Raw genomic sequence first — 20,417 nt, forward strand, 5'->3', positions numbered from 1 at the left:
ATGTATATGTGAGTTATATGAGAGGGTTACATGAGACCTATATGAGTGTTTTGAAAGGGTAATATGGCGGCGAAGACAGACATCTAATCGGGAATGAGTTCCACGAAGATCTACTCCGTCCAACGGTTCTAATTGCGATTGTTCCATCCTGTTTACATGGCGTCTCCTAACTGCGTATAGTCTGAACTTCAGCATTTCCACACTAAGCTGTAGGAGGGTCATTACAAGCAATTGTTTCTCTTTATATGTTATTATCATGTTGTTCGAGAGGTTTATTCATAGTATGCTGTCATCGCTCTGATTTGTTGCCAACTGGACCCGGTGAGAGTCGCCATTGAAGGTAGGTTTCACCATGGTCTGACTTGAAGTGACAGAAGTTCCATATGTCTCAACCTTGGTATCAGTGTCTTCTCTGTACGTATCCAGAAGGTACCCAAAACATACTGGTGCTCTTAGCTTGCTTTCTAGAGGGGGATTATGCTTTGTTCCTTGGCTCAAAGTTTACGTCACTGTCTAGCGGGTGATATGCTTTAGCGATACACTATAGCTGACCATAGCTGTACATTCATTCTTTGTCAATAGTGTACAAGTCCATATGGTATGTCATATATTGACACCATGTTTGCCGGAAGCCTTTTCATAGGGAAATCCTCACCTACGATTTCCGTTGCAAATACGTTAAGAAAAACTGTAGGAGAATATAACTGAAGTATACAGATATATTCGCCAATTTCAAATGGTGGATCAAACAAGAAAACTAAATTAATGATTATTCCATAGTGACGTCTTCGATACAAATTGGAGGTGAGGTAGCCTAATGGCTAAAGCGTTAGGTCGTCACGCCGAAGACCCGGGTTCAGTTCGGACTGACTACAATGTTCTGGTGTTCCCAACCTTGATGTTGCTGAATACTCATTCACTATGGTACAGATATCACATCTGTGTTTTGGATCTTCAGTAAACAGTGCATCGGGCTTACCAATGTGTTGATAATGTTTGTTTGTGTCAAATCTAGTCATTAAGGTATACTTTGTTTTTGCCTGTAGATGTACACCTAGTAAATGTAAGTTGCTAAAGAAACTTGTGAAATTGTCCGGGTTGCATCACTGGAAACAGCCTCATTCCAACGAACTTTAGTTTAATCTAGTTTCATTAAAGTGATCTAGGCCCAGAAGATGTTTCTACATGAACACGCTGACCCTAATATTATGGTGAAACCCCTCCTACTTCACATGAGAAAGCAGTCGGTGGTCAGTTAATAGTGGCTAGTTATGTCAACTGTCAGGTCAAGTTAACGCTCTTGGTCACATCACTGGCACCCAGAGCTTGTTAGTGTATAAAGTATTGTTCGTAGACACGAAACACAAGCGTCCACAGCTTGTTAGTTTCACGTGTAACTGAACATCACAGACCGCTCACACGGACTATGGTTTCTGTGAAAATCTGTGAATGGCTGTAAACTCACACGATAACAAGCCACACAGATAATTATCCCTTGTGTATATCTAAGATACCTTCGTTTCACCCAGCACAGAGTCTGTGATTTTCACAATGGTTAATCTCTGTGACAGACTTTCGTGGTGTATTATACACTGACATTGCTTCAGGGTGAGAGTGAACCCTATCTCCCGTTCATACCACGATCTGGAAGCTGCTACTGCCGTGTCCCGATCGAGTTTTATTGTTACATTGGATAATGGATTGAGCAGGAAGAAACGTCCACCAACGTGAGTTGTAAGATTTATGGTACCTCTGTAACTCTGATTGGGTGCAGATTATGCAATATATGTGAAGCCTATAAACCGTCTCTTTCTTCACGTCACAAGTCGTCGCCTGTCGCATTGTGACGCTGTGGTGAATCTCGAATGTTGTTTATACAGAGCCCATTCCTTAGTGATATTTCATTATAAATGTTGTCGGGTATTGAATGACAGGTGTTGTTCAGAATTGTTTGCGAGCTGTCGTATGTAGCTTACATATACACGTTGACCTCACACAATACAAAGGTGTTATCCTGGAACACCTGTGAACAAACACCAGGTATTGTTCTGTTGCTGTTCATCTACATTTAGTTGCTCCGCTCACAAAGATTTATATATGTTTTATAGGAGTGTTGACTTATGCTTCGTATGTGTATAAGAGAATGTGCGGAGAAAGGAAAAATGCACAACTTTGGTTGTATCCTTCTCGGGGAGTAGAGGATGTTGTTGGAATATAATTATTATAATAATCATCATCATTGTTGGTGGCGTTCATAACGTTGTTGTTATTATTATTCTTTTCACTGAGATTACAAAAATATGAACGACACTTTTACCATGAAAGGATTAAGATAATAACTTCTGTGTTGATGAACATGTTTAAATGTTTTATTAAACAGCGGTTCAAGGACAGCAGGGAGAACTGTCCTATAAGGAAGATGTACGGACGATGGTCTCTATATAACTAATGACAACCAATCAACAACATATTTAACTAGTGCTCCTTGATAAGTAATAAACTACTTATGTACACACACCTCCCGTATGAATAACACATGATCACACATTTTCCCTGCTATTGGAATCATTAACTGTGATTATCATGAGCAATACACTCAATACTCAGGCTTATTTAGCACTGACACATGCAGTCATTCGTTCGCATTGATTGTATACATTGTTAACTTTACATTCCTCTGTATTAATTATTTACACTGCCTATTAACCGTTCATATATCCATATATTATTCATATTCACCGGTCATATTGTCACAGTGACTCTTGGGAAGTGTTTACGCGACTTTCTCACAGATTCTAAACTCCCCGTATCCGTGTCATCTGAGTAACACCGAGCAAGTGTATTTGCTGTTCACACCAACCCATGTCGTATCCTTTCAGCTTGAATTTTAAGATAAACATACCTTTTTAAAAAACGAACAAAGAAGTATTGACTCATACCTCTCGACCGCAACTTTCCTGATGCATTTTTACAATTTGAAAATAAACGTTTATGTATCTGTGTATTAAATAGAACATGTTCATGACGCCGGTATCTATTCAAGTCACCCTACCCTCAGTGGTATACATGTTTTCCTGTCTACTTACGGGAATAAGTAATGCATGACTTAACACATTGGAACTGCTTTTGTTTTCTACGTCACAGTTCACTAGCATTACATGTACATATATATGAAATCGCCACCAAGAGCCGTACTCGTTGGCAGTGACTGTATGGCGCTTAGTCTAATCCTCACAAACGCCACACTGCCTCTGAATTGCAGTTGGCGCAAATTAGGCCATGCGGTGATCTAGAGAGTATGTCTTATTGTTGGTTATGCTTTGAATGGAGTAGATGTTGTTGTCTTGCTGTGAGGGAGGTGGACGTTGTCTGTGGATGACGTCGACAGCTTGAAGGTATTGTTGCTCTCACCTGCCAGGTTCATGATATTGTGGTGGTCGGTTGTTTAAAAGGTGCACGTTTTTGTGAGTACTGCTGTATTACAGTATAGTGCTGTGAAGCCGTGTGATAAGACGACGATATCCGCCATGACTTAAAGCCTGAAACACCACGCCCATGACGAGTTTATTGAAGCACGAGGATTTAAAAGACTGATCTGTCAAGGTTGTGAATGTAACCCTTATCAAGAGGTGAGTGAAAATGTATGATTCAGGTATACATCAATATTAATGGGAAGTTATCTGCCTGTTCGTCACTCGGCATGTTTACAGACACCAAGTAGAAGACATCGTGTATTTGACTCTCGTCGAGAACATCATACTAAGTGTCGACGTCGCTTTTCAGGAGCACCATTTCCCCGATAGAGAACACTACGCTATTTGCAATCCCCCTTCAAGGGGAATGCCGAGGTCCCATGCACCACTGAGTCAAAATACTTTATTCAATAGCTTATATAACTGCACTAGTATTTCCTTGCACAAAGAGCTCAATGCTTTATGTGACGGTTCTCTGTTCGCCAGGCTCATACTTACATACTATGCTGATATGCTCTGGACACTGTCAGTATCTAGCGGCATACCCTGATACGCTCTAGACACTGTTCTGTACCTAGTGGTATCTGCTGCTACTCACGAGACACCGTCAATATCTGGCGGTATACGCTGATGCCCACTACACAATGTGAATGTTAGGCGGTATATGCTGATTCTCACTAGACACTGTGAATATCAAGTGGTTTATGCTGATACTCACGAGACACTGTCAATATCTGGCGGTTTACGCTGATACTCACTAGATACTGTCAGTATCTATCGACATATGCTTCTATTCACAAGATACTGTCAACATTGGGCGGTCTACGTTGATACTCACATCATACTGTCAAGATCAGGCGTTATATGCTGGTACTCACGAGATACTGTCAATATTAGTCGGTAAACGCTGATACGTACTAAACACTGTCAATATTAGTCGGTATACGCTGATAAGTTCTAGACACTGTCAATATTAGTCGGTATATGCTGATACGTACTAGACACTGTCAATATTAGTTGGTATACGCTGATACTGGTATTCACTAGATACTGTCAATATTAGTCGGTATACGCTGATACTAGTATTCACTAGATACTGTCAATATTAGTCGGTATACGCTGATACGTACTAAACACTGTCAATATTAGTCGGTATACGCTGATATTCACTAGATACTGTCAATATTAGTCGGTATACGCTGATATTCACTAGATACTGTCAATATTAGTCGGTATACGCTGATATTCACTAGATACTGTCGATATCCTCCTGTATACGCCAATGTTGACTTTACATCCAAGACGATTCAGCTATTTCATGTTCACATGAATGTGACTCCATGCATGTGATGCACACTTATATGATTCAATTATCCTATCATATATATGTAATGCCATATAGCCTTCAATTAATGCGGTTATTTATTAGATCTAGAACATTAGACGTTTTCTATTGATTTCCATATCCCATGCCGTATCATGTTGTCGACATGTGGATCTCTACTTGTTACATCCATTTAAATATAGGGTTCTACAATGACAGGCACACATATTTGTGAGAGACATACTACCCAATTCTGTCCTATTTACTGAGGACTTGCAGGAAGCATAGCTCTTCGGCATTGTGTGTACTGACAGATGGGGTATTGTATTAATGCGTTTAATCCGTATCTTTTGTCGGGTTTGCTCAAGGCTAGAGAGGCCGTGTTTTTATTACAGCGTATTGTTTAGCTGGGTACCAGTGATGTGAAATGACGCAGGTTAATACAAATGATGGTGACTATTATCCCAGTGTTTCTTAGTAGTTCCGGGTTAGAACTGGGTCGGAACAGAAATTAAAACTTGGCGATATGTTATCCCCCAGCTGGGGGATGTACACCTCTGTATACACAGTGTTGTTCTGTGCTCTGACTGTCCTCACGTGAAAAACAGCAGGGTTCATGTTTAAAACTTCCCTCGAATGTCTCACTTAAACTGGATATCATTTTAGTTTTATGTAGTTTGAACCACCCGCTCGTTCACACAGGCCACAAGTGCAGAGGTAATTTAATAAGATGGTGTATAGCTCTCTGGAACAGTGACATCGGTAGAAAGGCTGGAAAAATAACTGTCTTTCGAGAATGTAGTAGGGAAAATCTACCCCGGGTAGATCTTTTGTATCTGTGTAGGCTTCTGCTGCAGCGCTTTCCGTGTAGGCTTGACAATCTCGGCTGGAATCCGTGTAATTATAAACACATAAGCCCTGCGCAGCTGTGTGTGACTGTCAGGCTCCCTGTGGCTTCTTGTGTCTCCCTCCTGTAGCTTCACATTAGATGAGTCATTGGCGATTACAGGGGAATGCAATTATTGTTTGCAATCTAGACGCTGACATGGGCGTCTCATAATCCTCATACCGTATATACCCTACTTAATAATTGACATAAACGTCTCATAATCCCCATTCCGTATATATCATACGTAATGACTGACATAGGCGTCTCATAATCCCCATTACATATCTATCCTACTTAATAACTGACAGTGGCTTCTCATAATCCCCATGCCGTGTATACAGTGCGTAATAACTGAGGTCTCGTATTCATCACACCGTATGTATCCTACGTAATAACTGGCATAGGCGTCTCATAATCCCTATACCGTATATACCATACGTAATGACTGACTTAGGTGTCTCATATACCCCATACCCTACATACCGTACGCAACAGTCTCATAATCCTTATTCCGCATATACAGCACGTAATAATTGACATGGGCGTCTCAAAATCCTCATACCGTATATACCCTACTTAATAATTGACATAAACGTCTCATAATCCCCATTCCGTATATATCATACGTAATGACTGACATAGGCGTCTCATAATCCCCATTACATATCTATCCTACTTAATAACTGACAGTGGCTTCTCATAATCCCCATGCCGTGTATACAGTGCGTAATAACTGAGGTCTCGTATTCATCACATCGTATGTATCCTACGTAATAACTGGCATAGGCGTCTCATAATCCCCATACCGTATATACCATACGTAATGACTGACTTAGGTGTCTCATATACCCCATACCCTACATACCGTACGCAACAGTCTCATAATCCTTATTCCGCATATACAGCACGTAATAATTGACATGGGCGTCTCAAAATCCTCATACCGTATATACCCAAAGTAATGAATGATATGGGAGTCTTTTCATTCCGATACCATGACGAGTACTGTGAGAGAGGACACAGTTTGAGGGCGCTACGATTGAGGACACTGTAGTGGAGTGCCACAAGGGAAGACACGGCCACACTCACGGGAAGTGATTGGCCACGTTTTGGCAACGTTTCGATTTTAGGTTGGTAATTAGGTTGTGAAGACTCTCGTTACTCCAAGTGGAGTTTATGTCTATCTTTTGTTTGATATGTTTTATGAGACTTGCAACAAGAAACACATTGTTGCCAGAATTTGAACAGCCCATACTCTTAATGACTTCGGTACATATGTGCTTTATGATTAAGTTTGCCTCTGCTGACATGTCTTCTCATGTAAGTTTTTTTCCAGCATCTACCACCAATTCCATCATATGTCTGTCTCACGAGGGGCGGTAGGGTAGCCTTGTGGTCAAAGCATTTGCTCGTTACGACGAAGGGCTTGGTTCGATTCCCCAGATGATGACGATATGTGGAACTCATTTCTGGTGTCCCCTGGTGTGATATTACAGGAATATTTCTAAAAGCAGCGTAAAACTATACTCACTCACTCAATTTGAAGATCATTTTGCAGGAAGCTCAATCACGTATAACTGCGATGGCACAATGTACATTCATATAATTGCATTGCTCGATGAGTTATCTTTTGGAGAAATATTTCAACTATCCCAGTGAGCAAAGTGTGTTTAGTGAGTGAGTGAGTTTCGGATATGGACGATATGAATAATGTTTCAGTTATATAACGACCCCATGTGGGAATTAGTGTAGGCCACCGACGTTTAGCAAGGGTACGGGCATGGTGCTTGTAAACCTTGAAAACAATCTAGGCTTCGAACAAACGATAATAGGTTTGGGCACGAAACAGCTGGACCCCGTGAATCGGATAGGAGCCGGCAATAGCTATACACATCTTAGGCTTTATATAAACATGATATCGGGTGTAATTGAATATTAACTATTTATTTATGTGTGAAGAATGCAATAAACCTGATGTTTATGTACGCGTCCATGAAACAGTCTCGCATGCTCATGCTATTGACCACATGATCGCACTGTCAATCAGTCTGCCCACACATACCGCCTCACCTACCAAGCTGAAATAGCTGTGCAGTTGTTGTGGTTGACCTCAAGGTTAGATATATCAGTGGGATAAACCCACGCTTTGTACTTCAGTGGAATCTTACATCTAAATGAGGCTCGATTTCCTTTAACCTACCGAAGTCATGTCTATTTGTCTGCGCTAGGTCATTGTAACAGGTCGGGTATGCGAAATAATGTACACAACTGATCGGCCTTTTGTGAAACGAGTGCTGGAGTTATTCAAAGCATGTATTCCATCGGTTGTATTCAACACACCGACTGATTCACACCCGTGAAGTTTTGTTCAGTTTGAGTTTAGTTTGAGGCATTTTATGGCTGGGAAGACATTAAACATTTTGAACTCAACGATCACCTTCTCATGAAACAAATGCACGAGGCATTTAAAGTGTATGTCCCATTAGGTGATTGAACATATGTACTGTTTCACACCCGTGGAGTTGTGTTCAATTTGACTGCGGACTTGGATGTGCTATGCTGGGAACACAATGAACATTACCAGTATAGATATGTGTATATCATCAAGTTAAATGCCGTCCATACTCCTCTGTTATATCCATAATCTTGAATACTGATATACCAGTGTTCATATTTACCAGTATTCACTCTAAGGCGTGGCGTGTTATCCAACAAGACATATCTAACCGTAATCAGTATTATCGTTAGTAATGGAATATGTATGCTTAGTGAATTGTGATTATATCAGCGTGACAGCTGAATGTAAGATTATACTTAGTGCCCGGGGCAATAAGAATGGTTGCAGTCGAGATCTCTGTATATCCCCAAAGAGAAGCAAGCTGTTACTGTTTCATTTCCGATTTAATGCTTTGATACTATCCAAACAGTTATACGAAGATCAAAATCTATCATTGTGGAACAAAAACTGTCTATCTAAATCAGTATCATAAGTTATACCTTTATGCAAGTACAGTCTTTATTTGTTGTTTTGTGTGTCAAAATTATTCTTTCTGTAAGACAGCGACCTATTATATTAGTGTTTAGACCCAGCAAACCTGTGGTTGATGTTATGAGCAACTGTTCATGCAAATACTTCTGATGGCAAACAACCAACTATGTCACTGATCAGCCGATCCCTTTCGCCACCTTGTACGGCCAAATTGGCTCCGTGGGACTGTTCCAACCCGAAATGGTCCCCACAGATCACATCCAACAGTTAGCTTATTTGTGTTTTTAATCCTGGGTGAATATATACAGCAAAATAAGTAACAGGTCATGACTATGCTTTGGGACAGTTTTATGACTGTATGCTCAATCTTTACTGTCAAATATATTATCCAAGCTTCCATGTTTTGTTCTGTATGTCTTTCCAGCATTTATGTGATACGGGTCTCTGACCTTTTCGAATATGTCACTCATAGTATAACCTATAGAATGATAGTGATTGTCAACTCATAGGTAACATGTAATAATGGAAGCCTTGTTGAATGAACCAGAGAACACTGGGGTGTCAGCGCCACAAAGCCGACTACCAGGTGACTGATTATTTATTGCTGGTGTTCAAAGACCAGTGTTGCTGACCTTGACTCCGAGTTCAGGTTGTTTACCTCACCCTCGGGGTCAACAGCTCAATGTATCGAACTTACTATTCCTCACTGCGGCAAATTATTACATCAATGTATTGATGTATTTTGGGAAAGCCAGGTAGCCTACTGGTTCAGGCGTTCGCTCTTTATACCGAATACTGATTTACAACGTGAAGCATATTTCTGGTGTCCCTGCCATGATATTTTGCTGCAATATTGAGAAACGAGTTAAAAACTCAACTCACACGCACTAACTACTGTTCTAGCGTCTGTGCGTCTGCTCGATGACCAACAAGGGTACACTGAGGACAGCACATTTGTGGTGTTCCTCGCCATGAATCAAACCTTAAAGGGAACATGGTGTATGGGCGGATGTGTCAGTGTTACGACTATTTGGCGTACAAATGATCAGTAAAAATAAATTTTAAAATCACGAGTGATTATAACAGTACTTCTCAATAAAGTGTTCTCATGTGCACCACTTTGCTAAATCCACCCATGGAGTATATTTTTATTGTTATATCCTGGCATTTCTTTTAAATAAAAGAAACACATCTTCTTGCCAAGCCGGGTAATACATTGCATGCTGGAGACAAATCCTCTGTTTCAAATATATGTACATTTAAAGTATTGTTATATTTAACGTTGTGACGAACGTTCACGTCAGTCAACGCAACGCAAGCGAGGAACAACGCAAAGCCAGGAACAAAGCAAAACCAGGAACAAAGCAAAGTCAGGAACAACGCAAAGTCAAGAACAATGCAAAGCCAGGAACAAAGCAAAGTCAGGAACAACGCAAAGCCAGGAACAAAGCAAAACCAAGAGCAACGCAAGGCCAGGAACAACGCAAAGTCAGGAACAAAGCAAAACCAGGAACAAAGCAAAGTCAGGAACAACGCAAAGTCAGGAACAAAGCAAAGCCAGGAACAACGCAAAGCCAGGAACAAAGCAAAGCCAAGAGCAACGCAAGGCCAGGAACAACGCAAAGTCAGGAACAAAGCAAAACCAGGAACAAAGCAAAGTCAGGAACAACGCAAAGTCAGGAACAAAGCAAAGTCAGGAACAAAGCAAAACCAGGAACAAAGCAAAGTCAGGAACAACGCAAAGTCAGGAACAAAGCAAAGCCAGGAACAACGCAAAGCCAGGAACAAAGCAAAGCCAAGAGCAACGCAAAGCCAGGAACAAAGCAAAACCAGGAACAAAGCAAAGTCAGGAACAACGCAAAGCCAGGAACAAAGCAAAGCCAGGAACAACGCAAAGCCAGGAATCACACACTGTGTCAGGATCCTGCTGGTTGCACAATACGCTAAGTCTGTTTGACACACCTCCATTAAGGAAACAGAAGACTTTTATGTAGATGTATTATGTAAAAAATAATTAAGCCAATAGCCCTTGGTGTGACGTCACGCGCCATTTGGGAGTCGCACATCTTCTGACCTAATCGCTAATAAACTGGTTACTTAACGTACTGACGCGTTGCGCCTCGAGTGGAGATTAGTTGATGTGTATGCTGATACGAACATTATGTCGGGGTAAATCCTCAGTCAGGGCTGTATATAATCTGTGTATGAACCCTAACGAGGATTGTGTCAGGCACACGTCTGATGCTGGATGTCAGCATGATGATTAACTTATGTGACCTAAGCACAGGTACGGCGCACGGTTAGTACTGAGCGTCAGGCGACAATAAAAAAAGCAGTAGATTAATGTCACTGCAGGATATCTCAGCCATCCATAGTGAGTCCAAGTCCTCAAACTAGTGTTGTCTCTCGCCAAGGCGAACCCGTTGTTCCGCTGGATTGTCACTTCGCCGGAAAGGAAAAGGGTATAGGCACAGTTGACGCAAGTGAACCCGCTGTTCTGTAGACTTGTCACTTTACAAGGAAAGTAAGAGGTATGGAAACCGTTGACATTAGGTGAATCGTTGGTTCTGCAAGCTTTCTTCGTCACTGGAAAGGTAAGAGGTATAGGCACAGTTGACGCAAGTGTCATGTCGCTAGTTATAACTGGTAGTTACTCTGTGCATGCAACAATAACCACCGATCTGCAATACTGTCACAATATAACACAAAGCCTATACATAAAATCTTTAGATCTTCTGAAATTTTGTATGGAGACTAGATGACTTTTCATCAACATGAGTACGGAGTTTCTAAAACTCTGGGTCTTTTTTACAATTTCATTTGATGGCCTTGAAATCCTTCGTGAAAATAACAGTTGTCGAGTCACAGGAGAGCTGAGCCTCAACATGGAATGTTTGGAGTTGTGACGACCTATCAGCAGAAATTCTGCGCTAAACACTGTCCACAAAATTGGCGCGCAACCGTGACAACCTATGGGCAAGACTTCGATTCGATACGAGCATCTCGACACAAGATCCAGAGAGTATCAGCAGAAGCGTATACATGTACACCGTTTCACGCCATCTTCACCGTTTGTGCAACAGACTGGTCCTGTTGTGATATTGTCACACGACTGCATGTTGTTAGAGTTGTCGAAAGTACCCACACCAGTCAATGTTACCCCTCCTACTGGATCTCTTGATCCGTCACCAATCAAAAATAGACAATTTAAGAAAATCGTTGCAAAACCATCGACTAATCTCCTCTCAGAAATGAAGTCTGTCTTCAACGTAATTAGACGAAACAGCCAACCCCGCAACAGCGCACACGCACATTTAACTGAAAACATTCCTCTGATCTCTCTCGCTTCATATTACCCGTTTGCATATTGAAGGAGTGGCCTTCACATCGAGTGTTGTTAGTTACCCAAGCTTTAGACCTTTACGTTTTGCCTTGTGATTTACCTCGTTCCACGGCGGTAAACATTCTTTCTTAGATTTTAGTTTGGCACAATGGCCTTTGTTTTGAGTTTGCAATAATTCATTTGTATTTGTTTGTTAATCACTTGACTTGACGTAATGTTTGATTTTATTTTTACAGATACATACGAAATTACCTATGGCAATAATGATCATATGATCACACAACTCTGACGTCATCAAGAACAGAGACATGTGCAAAGAATATCGGACAGATACATAGTCTACTGAGACCATCAAAGAAAGAAATCAAATGAAGTCAGCAACGATGGCAGACAAACTGAACATTCACATTCTGCAGTCTCTGACGCCGTTCAACAGTCATGGCCAGGATATTGTGTCGGAAGCTGCGCGCGCACTGCTGGTCAGTTGTGTCAAGGCCGACACGTCTGTCCACGACACCTTCTTCCCCACGTCCCTCCCGCACAGCCTCGTGGCCCAGGTCGAGCCACGCCTCTTCCCGATGACCAAGCTAGCTACGGCGTTTGTGGCTTACACCATCTCTCGGTGTAAGGACGAGTTCAAGTTCCACCAGTCCATCAACAGACAGGCTGCTGAGGACCTTCTCCGAGACATGGTGGAGGGCTTGCACTGGAAGAAGCTAGGTGAGATATAATCCGTCTCATGGTCCGTAGAGGATAAATAGTCCATATGTCTAGAATGCAGCAGTTTACTTATACCTAAACCATTGTTTTAGCTACTTCCGGTTGTTGTATATGAGAGTCTAACCCTAACTCTAACCTTAAGCTTCCTTCCGATCATGCGCAGAAAATACGTTTAGTGATACCACTAAATCTCTCCCTCTAGAATGGAAAGGGCAGATTAGATCGCCTCAGGTCCACGAAATTAAGAAATATTATGGGCTTCTTCACGCATTCACTCACTCACTCCCTTCATTCACTCAGTGCATTCGTTTATTTACTCATTCACTGTCAAATCGAAATCTTTATATATGGTACTAAATGGCATTCTGGATGAGATACAATAAGGTTATTATAGTGTATTTTACGTTTCTCGTCTCAGAAGGTTTGAGTGTTAGCGAAAGAAACATAAACTGATGGAGGTCTTGTAGACGTTGGTTCAATATAAATATTATATTCCCCCCATCACACGCCTAGGCTCCATTCCTGTAAGTAACGCCGGGTCATACGCTCTGTCAATTAATTAATCCGTTTTGTGTTTTTTAATGCAGTTATTTGATGCTGTGAAATATTCGTTAATTAACAATAACAGCTTCCTACAAATAGGCGTTTCGTACAAGTTGGAATTCTTTTGGTAAGGTTGTGAGTTGTCACTGTGCCAGCGTCTAACATAAAGAACAATCGGTCGACGGCTTAATCGAATTTAATAGACTCCAAGACAGGGGACGTAAACAGATTACATATAAGAAGGGCGTTTCAGAGCTACTTCTTGCCTATTCATCGCTTTAAAGGCTTAACGCATGCCTGTGGAGTAATGTACATCTAGGGTATATACATATATATGTATACCAGATATGATTTATACCCTGTATATACATCACCTGACTGCACACAGCTCCACCTGGCATCGAAACTGTTGTCCATAAGCGAAGTGAACAATAGCCCTCACTTGTTACTGGGTACCTCAAACCTATTAATGAGGATTGAATTTGCTTATAGTGTTAATGTGGTATTTGTGCTGTCTTGTGTTGTCAGTGGCAGTTCTTTGATGTTCATTCCCAGCCTGTAATATGTCATCTTACCTTAACAGCCTGTAAATAGTGAATCAGGACCACCCAATAATTGATATTATGAACAAACCTCCACGAGGTCGGCGTACGGGGTGCCCTAATCCACTAGGTTGACCATAATGACCAGTCTGGTTTTCTTGGGACATACCCCGGAGTACCCATATGACTCAGGGTTAAGGGATTAAAATGCTGAATCAGGGCTAAACAAGAAAGTCTTCATGTTTATACTGAAACTACCGATAAGCGAGGATATTTCTATAAAGACTGTTCATTCATTTCGAGAAGGATGAGCTATGTATATACATGAGCATAAGTGTATTTTAAAACCTTACAGAGGGTGGAAGTATGCGATCGTCAAAAGGTGACTGAAGTAGTGAATAGAGATATTGCGTGGACATGAAATTTGAGCTGATTCCCCCAAGGAAGCACTTTGTTGACTATCAACTTTATAGCACAAATAAAACACTTACATGAATGTATACTGACAGAAAAAAATAACGGATCATAAGAAAGCACATGTGTTCCGTTTTTCATTTCCAGGTGCCCACACAAGCTATGCTCTATGCTGAAACTTTGTGAAGAAACATGAAGAAAAATATAAGAACATGTGTCCTTTCATGTGATCCTCTATTTTTCCCCGTCAGTATATTTTACACGATCTTAACTGTAATATATTTCTCTATCATGGGCAGCGTTGTAAACCGCACACCCCCTTTTAATGGTCAATTTTACTCGTATTTTAGATGCATAGTGAAAACACTATTCTACAATTTTCTTTTCACAACAAATATCTAACACAGGTGACAAAATTTATTTGCTGAGGGTCAACACTCTAAAGTCGAAGAAAGTATCTAATGTATTTTGTTATGAGGAGGGTAACAATGTATGGGGTTATCCATGTCAGTCTATAAACAGAACTGTTAGGGACACTCTTCATTATAGCGTACCGGTTCACGTACCATGAGCCACAGATTCACAGATACTGTGTTATCTGTCCTGCTCATTGAGTTCTTCCACGAATATCAGACTATGCTTGTAGCGTGTAGATCTGTTGAGGCCCTCTTTCGTATTTCTTGGCAACAAAGTGAAACTACAAACTGTTTTCGCCTTGTATAAGCCAAGGTGATATGTTTGTCAAGGTACAAAATATAAAACTCAAGATTCTAATTTTCTACTATTTTTCTGGAATGTGTCAAGAGCGTAAAATAAGTTTGGCCTCTCTGAGACTGAAGCCTCTCTGCTTGGAATACATAAATTGTGAATTGTACTCGTCGTTGAGTTGTTGTAGGCACGGTTAAAAGGTCAAATCTCCATAAAGTTTGTTTCAAACTGGAATCAATATCATCTTCTATTACTTTTCTGATTTTTGAAACGACAGAGATGGCGATCCGTAAACAAAGGGTAGAACGGCTAAACATAATGACATATCGACAGATGGAGCCCGGGAACTTAATCACATGGATTTATGTCTGTTTCAGGTTTTGCCTTATACACGATGTCCTACCCTGACACAGTGAGGGACCACAAGACTGGGATAACACTACGAGATTACATGGGGGAGGACAGGTGCATATATCTACACTGTACCCCGTTAAAGGGGCCATATGTTGCCTACATGTAACGTTCCATGCAGCACCACATCCGTACCATCACACTTTTTAAATACTGATGAACTTTGGTTTATAAACTATCAGGCAAAATAAAGTATAGCCCGATGTCTAATGGTTAATCGATAGTGATGTAAATCATCTAGTCTGGAAATGGAATTATTGAAGGTAGAGTTAAAGTGTTGTAGCATCGTATATCTGGTCATCTATTAAAACATCAAATGTAAAAATGTTCACCGTGTTTAAAGAAGAAGGTCCTTACGCGGAAGATCATTTATACAAAATCTCCTGTATACTATAACCACACACCCCATAACATGTCACGACCTTCATTTAAGGAGCTTTGTTACAGTCACATCTGGGCAGAGAAGCTCTTGGCGGAGATCATGGACCCTAAATGGACCAACGGCATTTTGAAGAAGATCATCAAGGGGAAATACTCTGATGAGGATTACAACCGAGACATGAACGTTTTGTTCGTGAAGCTGCATCTGCTGGACCCCCAGTCCGTCATCCCCGCCTTCCAGTTCCTGCTGGGTCAGAGAGGTCAGTAGAGGTCACTAGAGGTCAGTCGGACATAGCTTATATAACACACTGCCACGGGACATCGTTGGGCAAACAGCAGATGGCCTAATCACATAATGTTTCATTAAGGTCAGAGACAGTATCTGTGGGTAATTACGCCACTTTGGGTTAAAGTCAGCCGCTGGTGGTGGCAATTTGTAACAGATGCATGATAACTGTTTACAGTAGTGGGGCGTGTTAGTATTGCGAATGTGCACGTGCATTTTCGCAAAACGGGTAAACTTCTGGAATTTCTCTGGAAGTCCCACCTTTTGAAAGGTTTCTACTGGGAAAGTTTACTTACACTCCGAGGAGTGAGTGAGTGAAAGTAGTTCTACGCCACCTTTAGCAATATTCAAACAATTTACCGGTGGGAAACACCAGAAACGCGCTTCACAAATTGTATTGTTTTGGGAATCGCACCAGAATCTTTAGCGCAACGACCATTAGACTACCTCCACCGCGATCACAGGAGCATACATTATCTATTGTTTAGAAATATCAGTATAAATCAAACGTTACTAGAAAGCAAATCCATATGATAATGTTTTTGTTGCGTTTACAAAAAGTGAACTTCGCCCTACGTCCTAGCAGATTTCATACTTTCAATCACACTTGTCATTTGAGGTAATTGTCACTGCACTGCATTATTTAATGCAAGATCTTGTGATTAATATAGCAATGAAATTTATAGATACATTTAAAATCATGACGTCACTTTGTCTTCAATGCAGCCTTGCCCGCTGTGAACCTTGAACTCGCGACCCGGAACTACCTGGGAGGAATCCTGGACTTTCAGGTGATACGACCGGAAGTAGAAACAGCTCTGCGCAAACCCAGTGTACCCCTGAATGTGTCCCGTCTCAGTCTGGACGAGGTGGAGGTGTTCTATGGTGTCCATGTGGACGAGTTTATAGTGACTGAGTGTAGGAACATGGGGCTATGGACAGGCAAACGGCCTGAGAACTATAAGATGTCCAAGCTGAAAGAGAGATGTACAGTCATGTGATGAAATAAATAGTATTATGACCGAAAACGAAGAGACCGAGAACTGTACCTGTACATAACTTGGATCCCTCATGCAACAGAATGTGATGAATAGACTACCTGTAAGTGACCAGGCATGTGGTCCTGCTCACATGGCGGAATGTAGACAACAGTGCATGTGCGCAATGAAGTGCAATATAAAAAAATGAAAGTTATTCCTCAATAATGGCCATGGGGTATCTATTTGTTGCCAAACCGATACGATCAAGAATGCCCGACTGTCTGGTGTTGTGGACATTGCAAACAGTTGTCTGACTTTGATATTTGCCTCTGTGACTTAAAGGTAATTGTTCAGTGAGAGACTGATTTAGCAGGACATGCTTATAACGAACATTACATGACGTACCAGCGGTTGTTGCAAACTATATATTTCTGAAGTTACACTTTTACATCTTAACTGGTGCTGCCTCGAAATCAAATTGCTGAAATGTCATCGAACCTTAGCCCTGTTCATCTTTTACACTGAAGCGTTTTTGTCAGTGATATATTCCAGATAGTTAGGCTTCCTTGATAAATGTTTTATATCTTCACGTGTGATCCTGAGAGACATTGTTGTATATAGCTGGTCCATCAGCCGAGGTCGTCAATGGCGTAATGTGTGAGACCAACAGCTTCAGGGCGTCATGCATCACAGTGTCGGGACTTTACAACTCGCACTGCAGACTCTGATAGTGAACATCCCACGAGTATTAATGTCCAACCCAAGACAGTATACGTTCCGATGAATGTGACCCAAATATCCCAAGGTGGGTAGGTACAATGGGGTAACATTAATACCATCTTGATGGGTCACCCCTCAGTACCTGTGTTTAGAAAAAAATCCCGAGATTACATTCGGACCGTGAAGCGTGGAGACTGAACTCTAACCAGGGTATGGTGACCCGTGAGGTCATATATATTACACTATCCTCTTTTCACAGCATTGCCAAGCAACCCTCCATATCTTCAAACTCTCGCATGCGTTTTGACGGGGACTGCTAGTTTGTTCTTCGTGATAACTGCTGACTGACAAACGGTTTGAAGTAAAATTAAACTTGTGTTTCAAAGCGCACTCTTATTACACTTGGTGGTAAAACGTATTCACGAGTCTACTGTAAGATGATGGCTTGAAATGAAGAAGAAATGGTTATTGGATGGTACCGTACTTGATACGGGTATCACTGGACTTTAGTTTTGCAGGGTTTTTGAGACTGATTTTTTGATACTGTTTGTAAGTTTTGGTCAAATCCAAATCTGAATTGTATTCGTCCTTTTATCCGACAGTGTACACATTGGAGTCACTGAGCAGAACAAATCGTCTGAATAAACAACCGAAATATCCATATATGTTCATAGGTTATTAGGTGCTTTGCATAATGAAACCAGCATCAGGGGATATTATCTTGTCATTTGTCTAAGAGTTGACAATAGTGTTCAGTGTTACTGATAATATTACTTTGCTGGTGAAATCCCATTATTGTCCATATTTTTTCTTAATTTGACTCTATTGTAATGAGGGTTATCTCCCCTGGACTATTCTGTCTCGCAGTGTACAATGTCAGAGGTTTTGCCATAAGATAACCTCTCGGTTAAAGTGGTTCAAGAAGGGTACAAGTCTAATTATTACTAATTATTAAATATATTACTGCATAGTTATGTTCCAAATATGTTTATTGCATTTATAAGACAATCATGGGAACAACATGCCACAGATTACACTCATGCAATCGTTTGTGGCTACTGAAAACTTCGACAGACCAGGGAGGGATATCAGACAAAGTGAAGCGACAGGACAGTATTCATGTGTGTCCAGTATGTTTTAAGTTGCATTTCGTTTTTTCTGACTTCATTGTATTAGTGCATAACACCCCGTTTTGAATTATACATAAGGGCTGCGTTTGGGGTACAGCGTTGTGGAACCACACCCAGAGTTCCGTTTCCACATCGTCGCAATACGCCTGTCTTTGGTCTGTCTTAAAGAATAGGAGTTGAATGTTCGTGGACTGACGGCAGCTTGATCAAACTGGAGCAATGTTTTCTCACATCCACCTAGCCTAATACGTAATCTTGTTTGTGTGAGGACAGTTAACATTGTCGTCACTGCTTTCTGTCGGAGTAACACGTGCACGTTTCACCTTTCCTGTACCGAAGACATAATGAATTGCTATTGTTTGATATTTCTTTATTTTGCTATGATTATTGTTTTATGCTTGTCTACAACCTCCGTCGGCCAGTGATGCGTCCCCAAGGCATAATAATGCTCCTACAAATTACCAGTGAAAGCGACTGTCCTCTGCGTGCTTAATGTGAGGTTCATTTTGACCTGTTGTGCAAAGCTGAGTCATTTGCACGTTTCTCTGTGTGAACTCAGCGCTAGTTTCAGTACCGCACTTTTGTGAAGCTTCTAGACAACTGTTTTGACAGCATCCTGCCTCATTGTATACTTTTGTACTTTTAATAATTTCTAGCTGTATTCCCCGACTGTTGTATACTGGTATACGTGCATGGTGTATATAGCCTATGGTGGGTGTATAGCTTATTTCATGATGGTGTGTACCAGCAGAATAAAGCGTTATGGCGCATAGTTATATATGTATGAACAGAAGGGCTTTCAGTTACTCTGATGCTTGGAATAGTTAAAAATATGTTGCATGTGTATATAAAAGGTTACCGAAATGACAAAAATGTCCACGTCCTTGCTGCTTTGTCCATAATAGTGAAGTTCAAACTCCAAAAGAATGAATAATCATATACTGAACAACAAAAGAAACGCAACTCTGGTTATTCGTCAGGTTTTCAAACAGAAGACATAAACACTTACTTTAGTGAGATTTCATTTATTTTCTCGAAACTTGCGTTTCTTTTGCTGTTCAGTATATACGTGATATGTAATGTTCGGAGATTCCAGGGACCCCGTGAACGGCTGTTAGAGTCCTCTGCCAAACCATGTCTATATCAGTAGCTGTTCTGGGAATATTGGCCGATCACTACAAGAAACGTTTGTAAACGATGTAACTACTGGGCAACTGCTGAGTAGTGTTGACAACAGGTGGTGCTGTTCTGATATTCGAGTGGCAAGTAAATCACGCCCGTGACAATGTCTAATCACAATATTCTGCGCAGATATTCTGCGGAGTTCAGCCAAACTCAACAGCAGTGCTGTGGTATCATTATATAAATCGGTTAGCAAAGGATGCATGAACAGTTATCCCGCGAGATAAGTGGTCAATATATGTGGCTTCCAAGTTCAGGTTTCTTGACTTCACAAACTTTCATTGTTTAAACTTATAACATTGTACAAATGGCAGACTTTCCATGAATAAAGAATCGCTGCCTCAGAGTGCCTTGTGATAAATAAATTATCTTTATGAACATG

General features: G+C 41.0%; 2 protein-coding genes across 5 annotated transcripts; both read left to right on the forward strand.

Moving 5' to 3' along the window:
• Nucleotides 1–96: 96 nt before the first annotated feature.
• Nucleotides 97–20,415, forward strand: LOC137277645 (uncharacterized). Of its 4 annotated transcripts, none has more exons than XM_067809481.1 (5): nucleotides 97–340; nucleotides 12,255–12,738; nucleotides 15,323–15,410; nucleotides 15,804–15,997; nucleotides 16,750–20,415. In XM_067809481.1, the coding sequence occupies exons 2-5, from the start codon at nucleotides 12,387–12,389 to the stop codon at nucleotides 17,022–17,024; spliced, it is 909 nt and encodes a 302-aa protein (XP_067665582.1). In that variant the 5' UTR covers nucleotides 97–340; nucleotides 12,255–12,386; the 3' UTR covers nucleotides 17,025–20,415. The 4 variants fall into 4 exon arrangements, with proteins under 4 accessions (XP_067665582.1, XP_067665583.1, XP_067665579.1 ...); XM_067809482.1 differs by lacking the exon at nucleotides 97–340 and adding an exon at nucleotides 1,608–1,727 and having other exon boundaries at nucleotides 16,750–18,382; XM_067809478.1 differs by lacking the exon at nucleotides 97–340 and adding an exon at nucleotides 3,204–3,629.
• LOC137278754 (serine/arginine-rich splicing factor 4-like) lies at nucleotides 10,072–10,632 on the forward strand. Its single transcript, XM_067811267.1, has one exon. The coding sequence runs from the start codon at nucleotides 10,072–10,074 to the stop codon at nucleotides 10,630–10,632; it is 561 nt and encodes a 186-aa protein (XP_067667368.1).
• Nucleotides 20,416–20,417: the final 2 nt, after the last annotated feature.

Source organism: Haliotis asinina, chromosome 3 (genome assembly GCF_037392515.1).
Source record: "Haliotis asinina isolate JCU_RB_2024 chromosome 3, JCU_Hal_asi_v2, whole genome shotgun sequence".
Lineage (NCBI taxonomy): Eukaryota > Metazoa > Mollusca > Gastropoda > Lepetellida > Haliotidae > Haliotis > Haliotis asinina.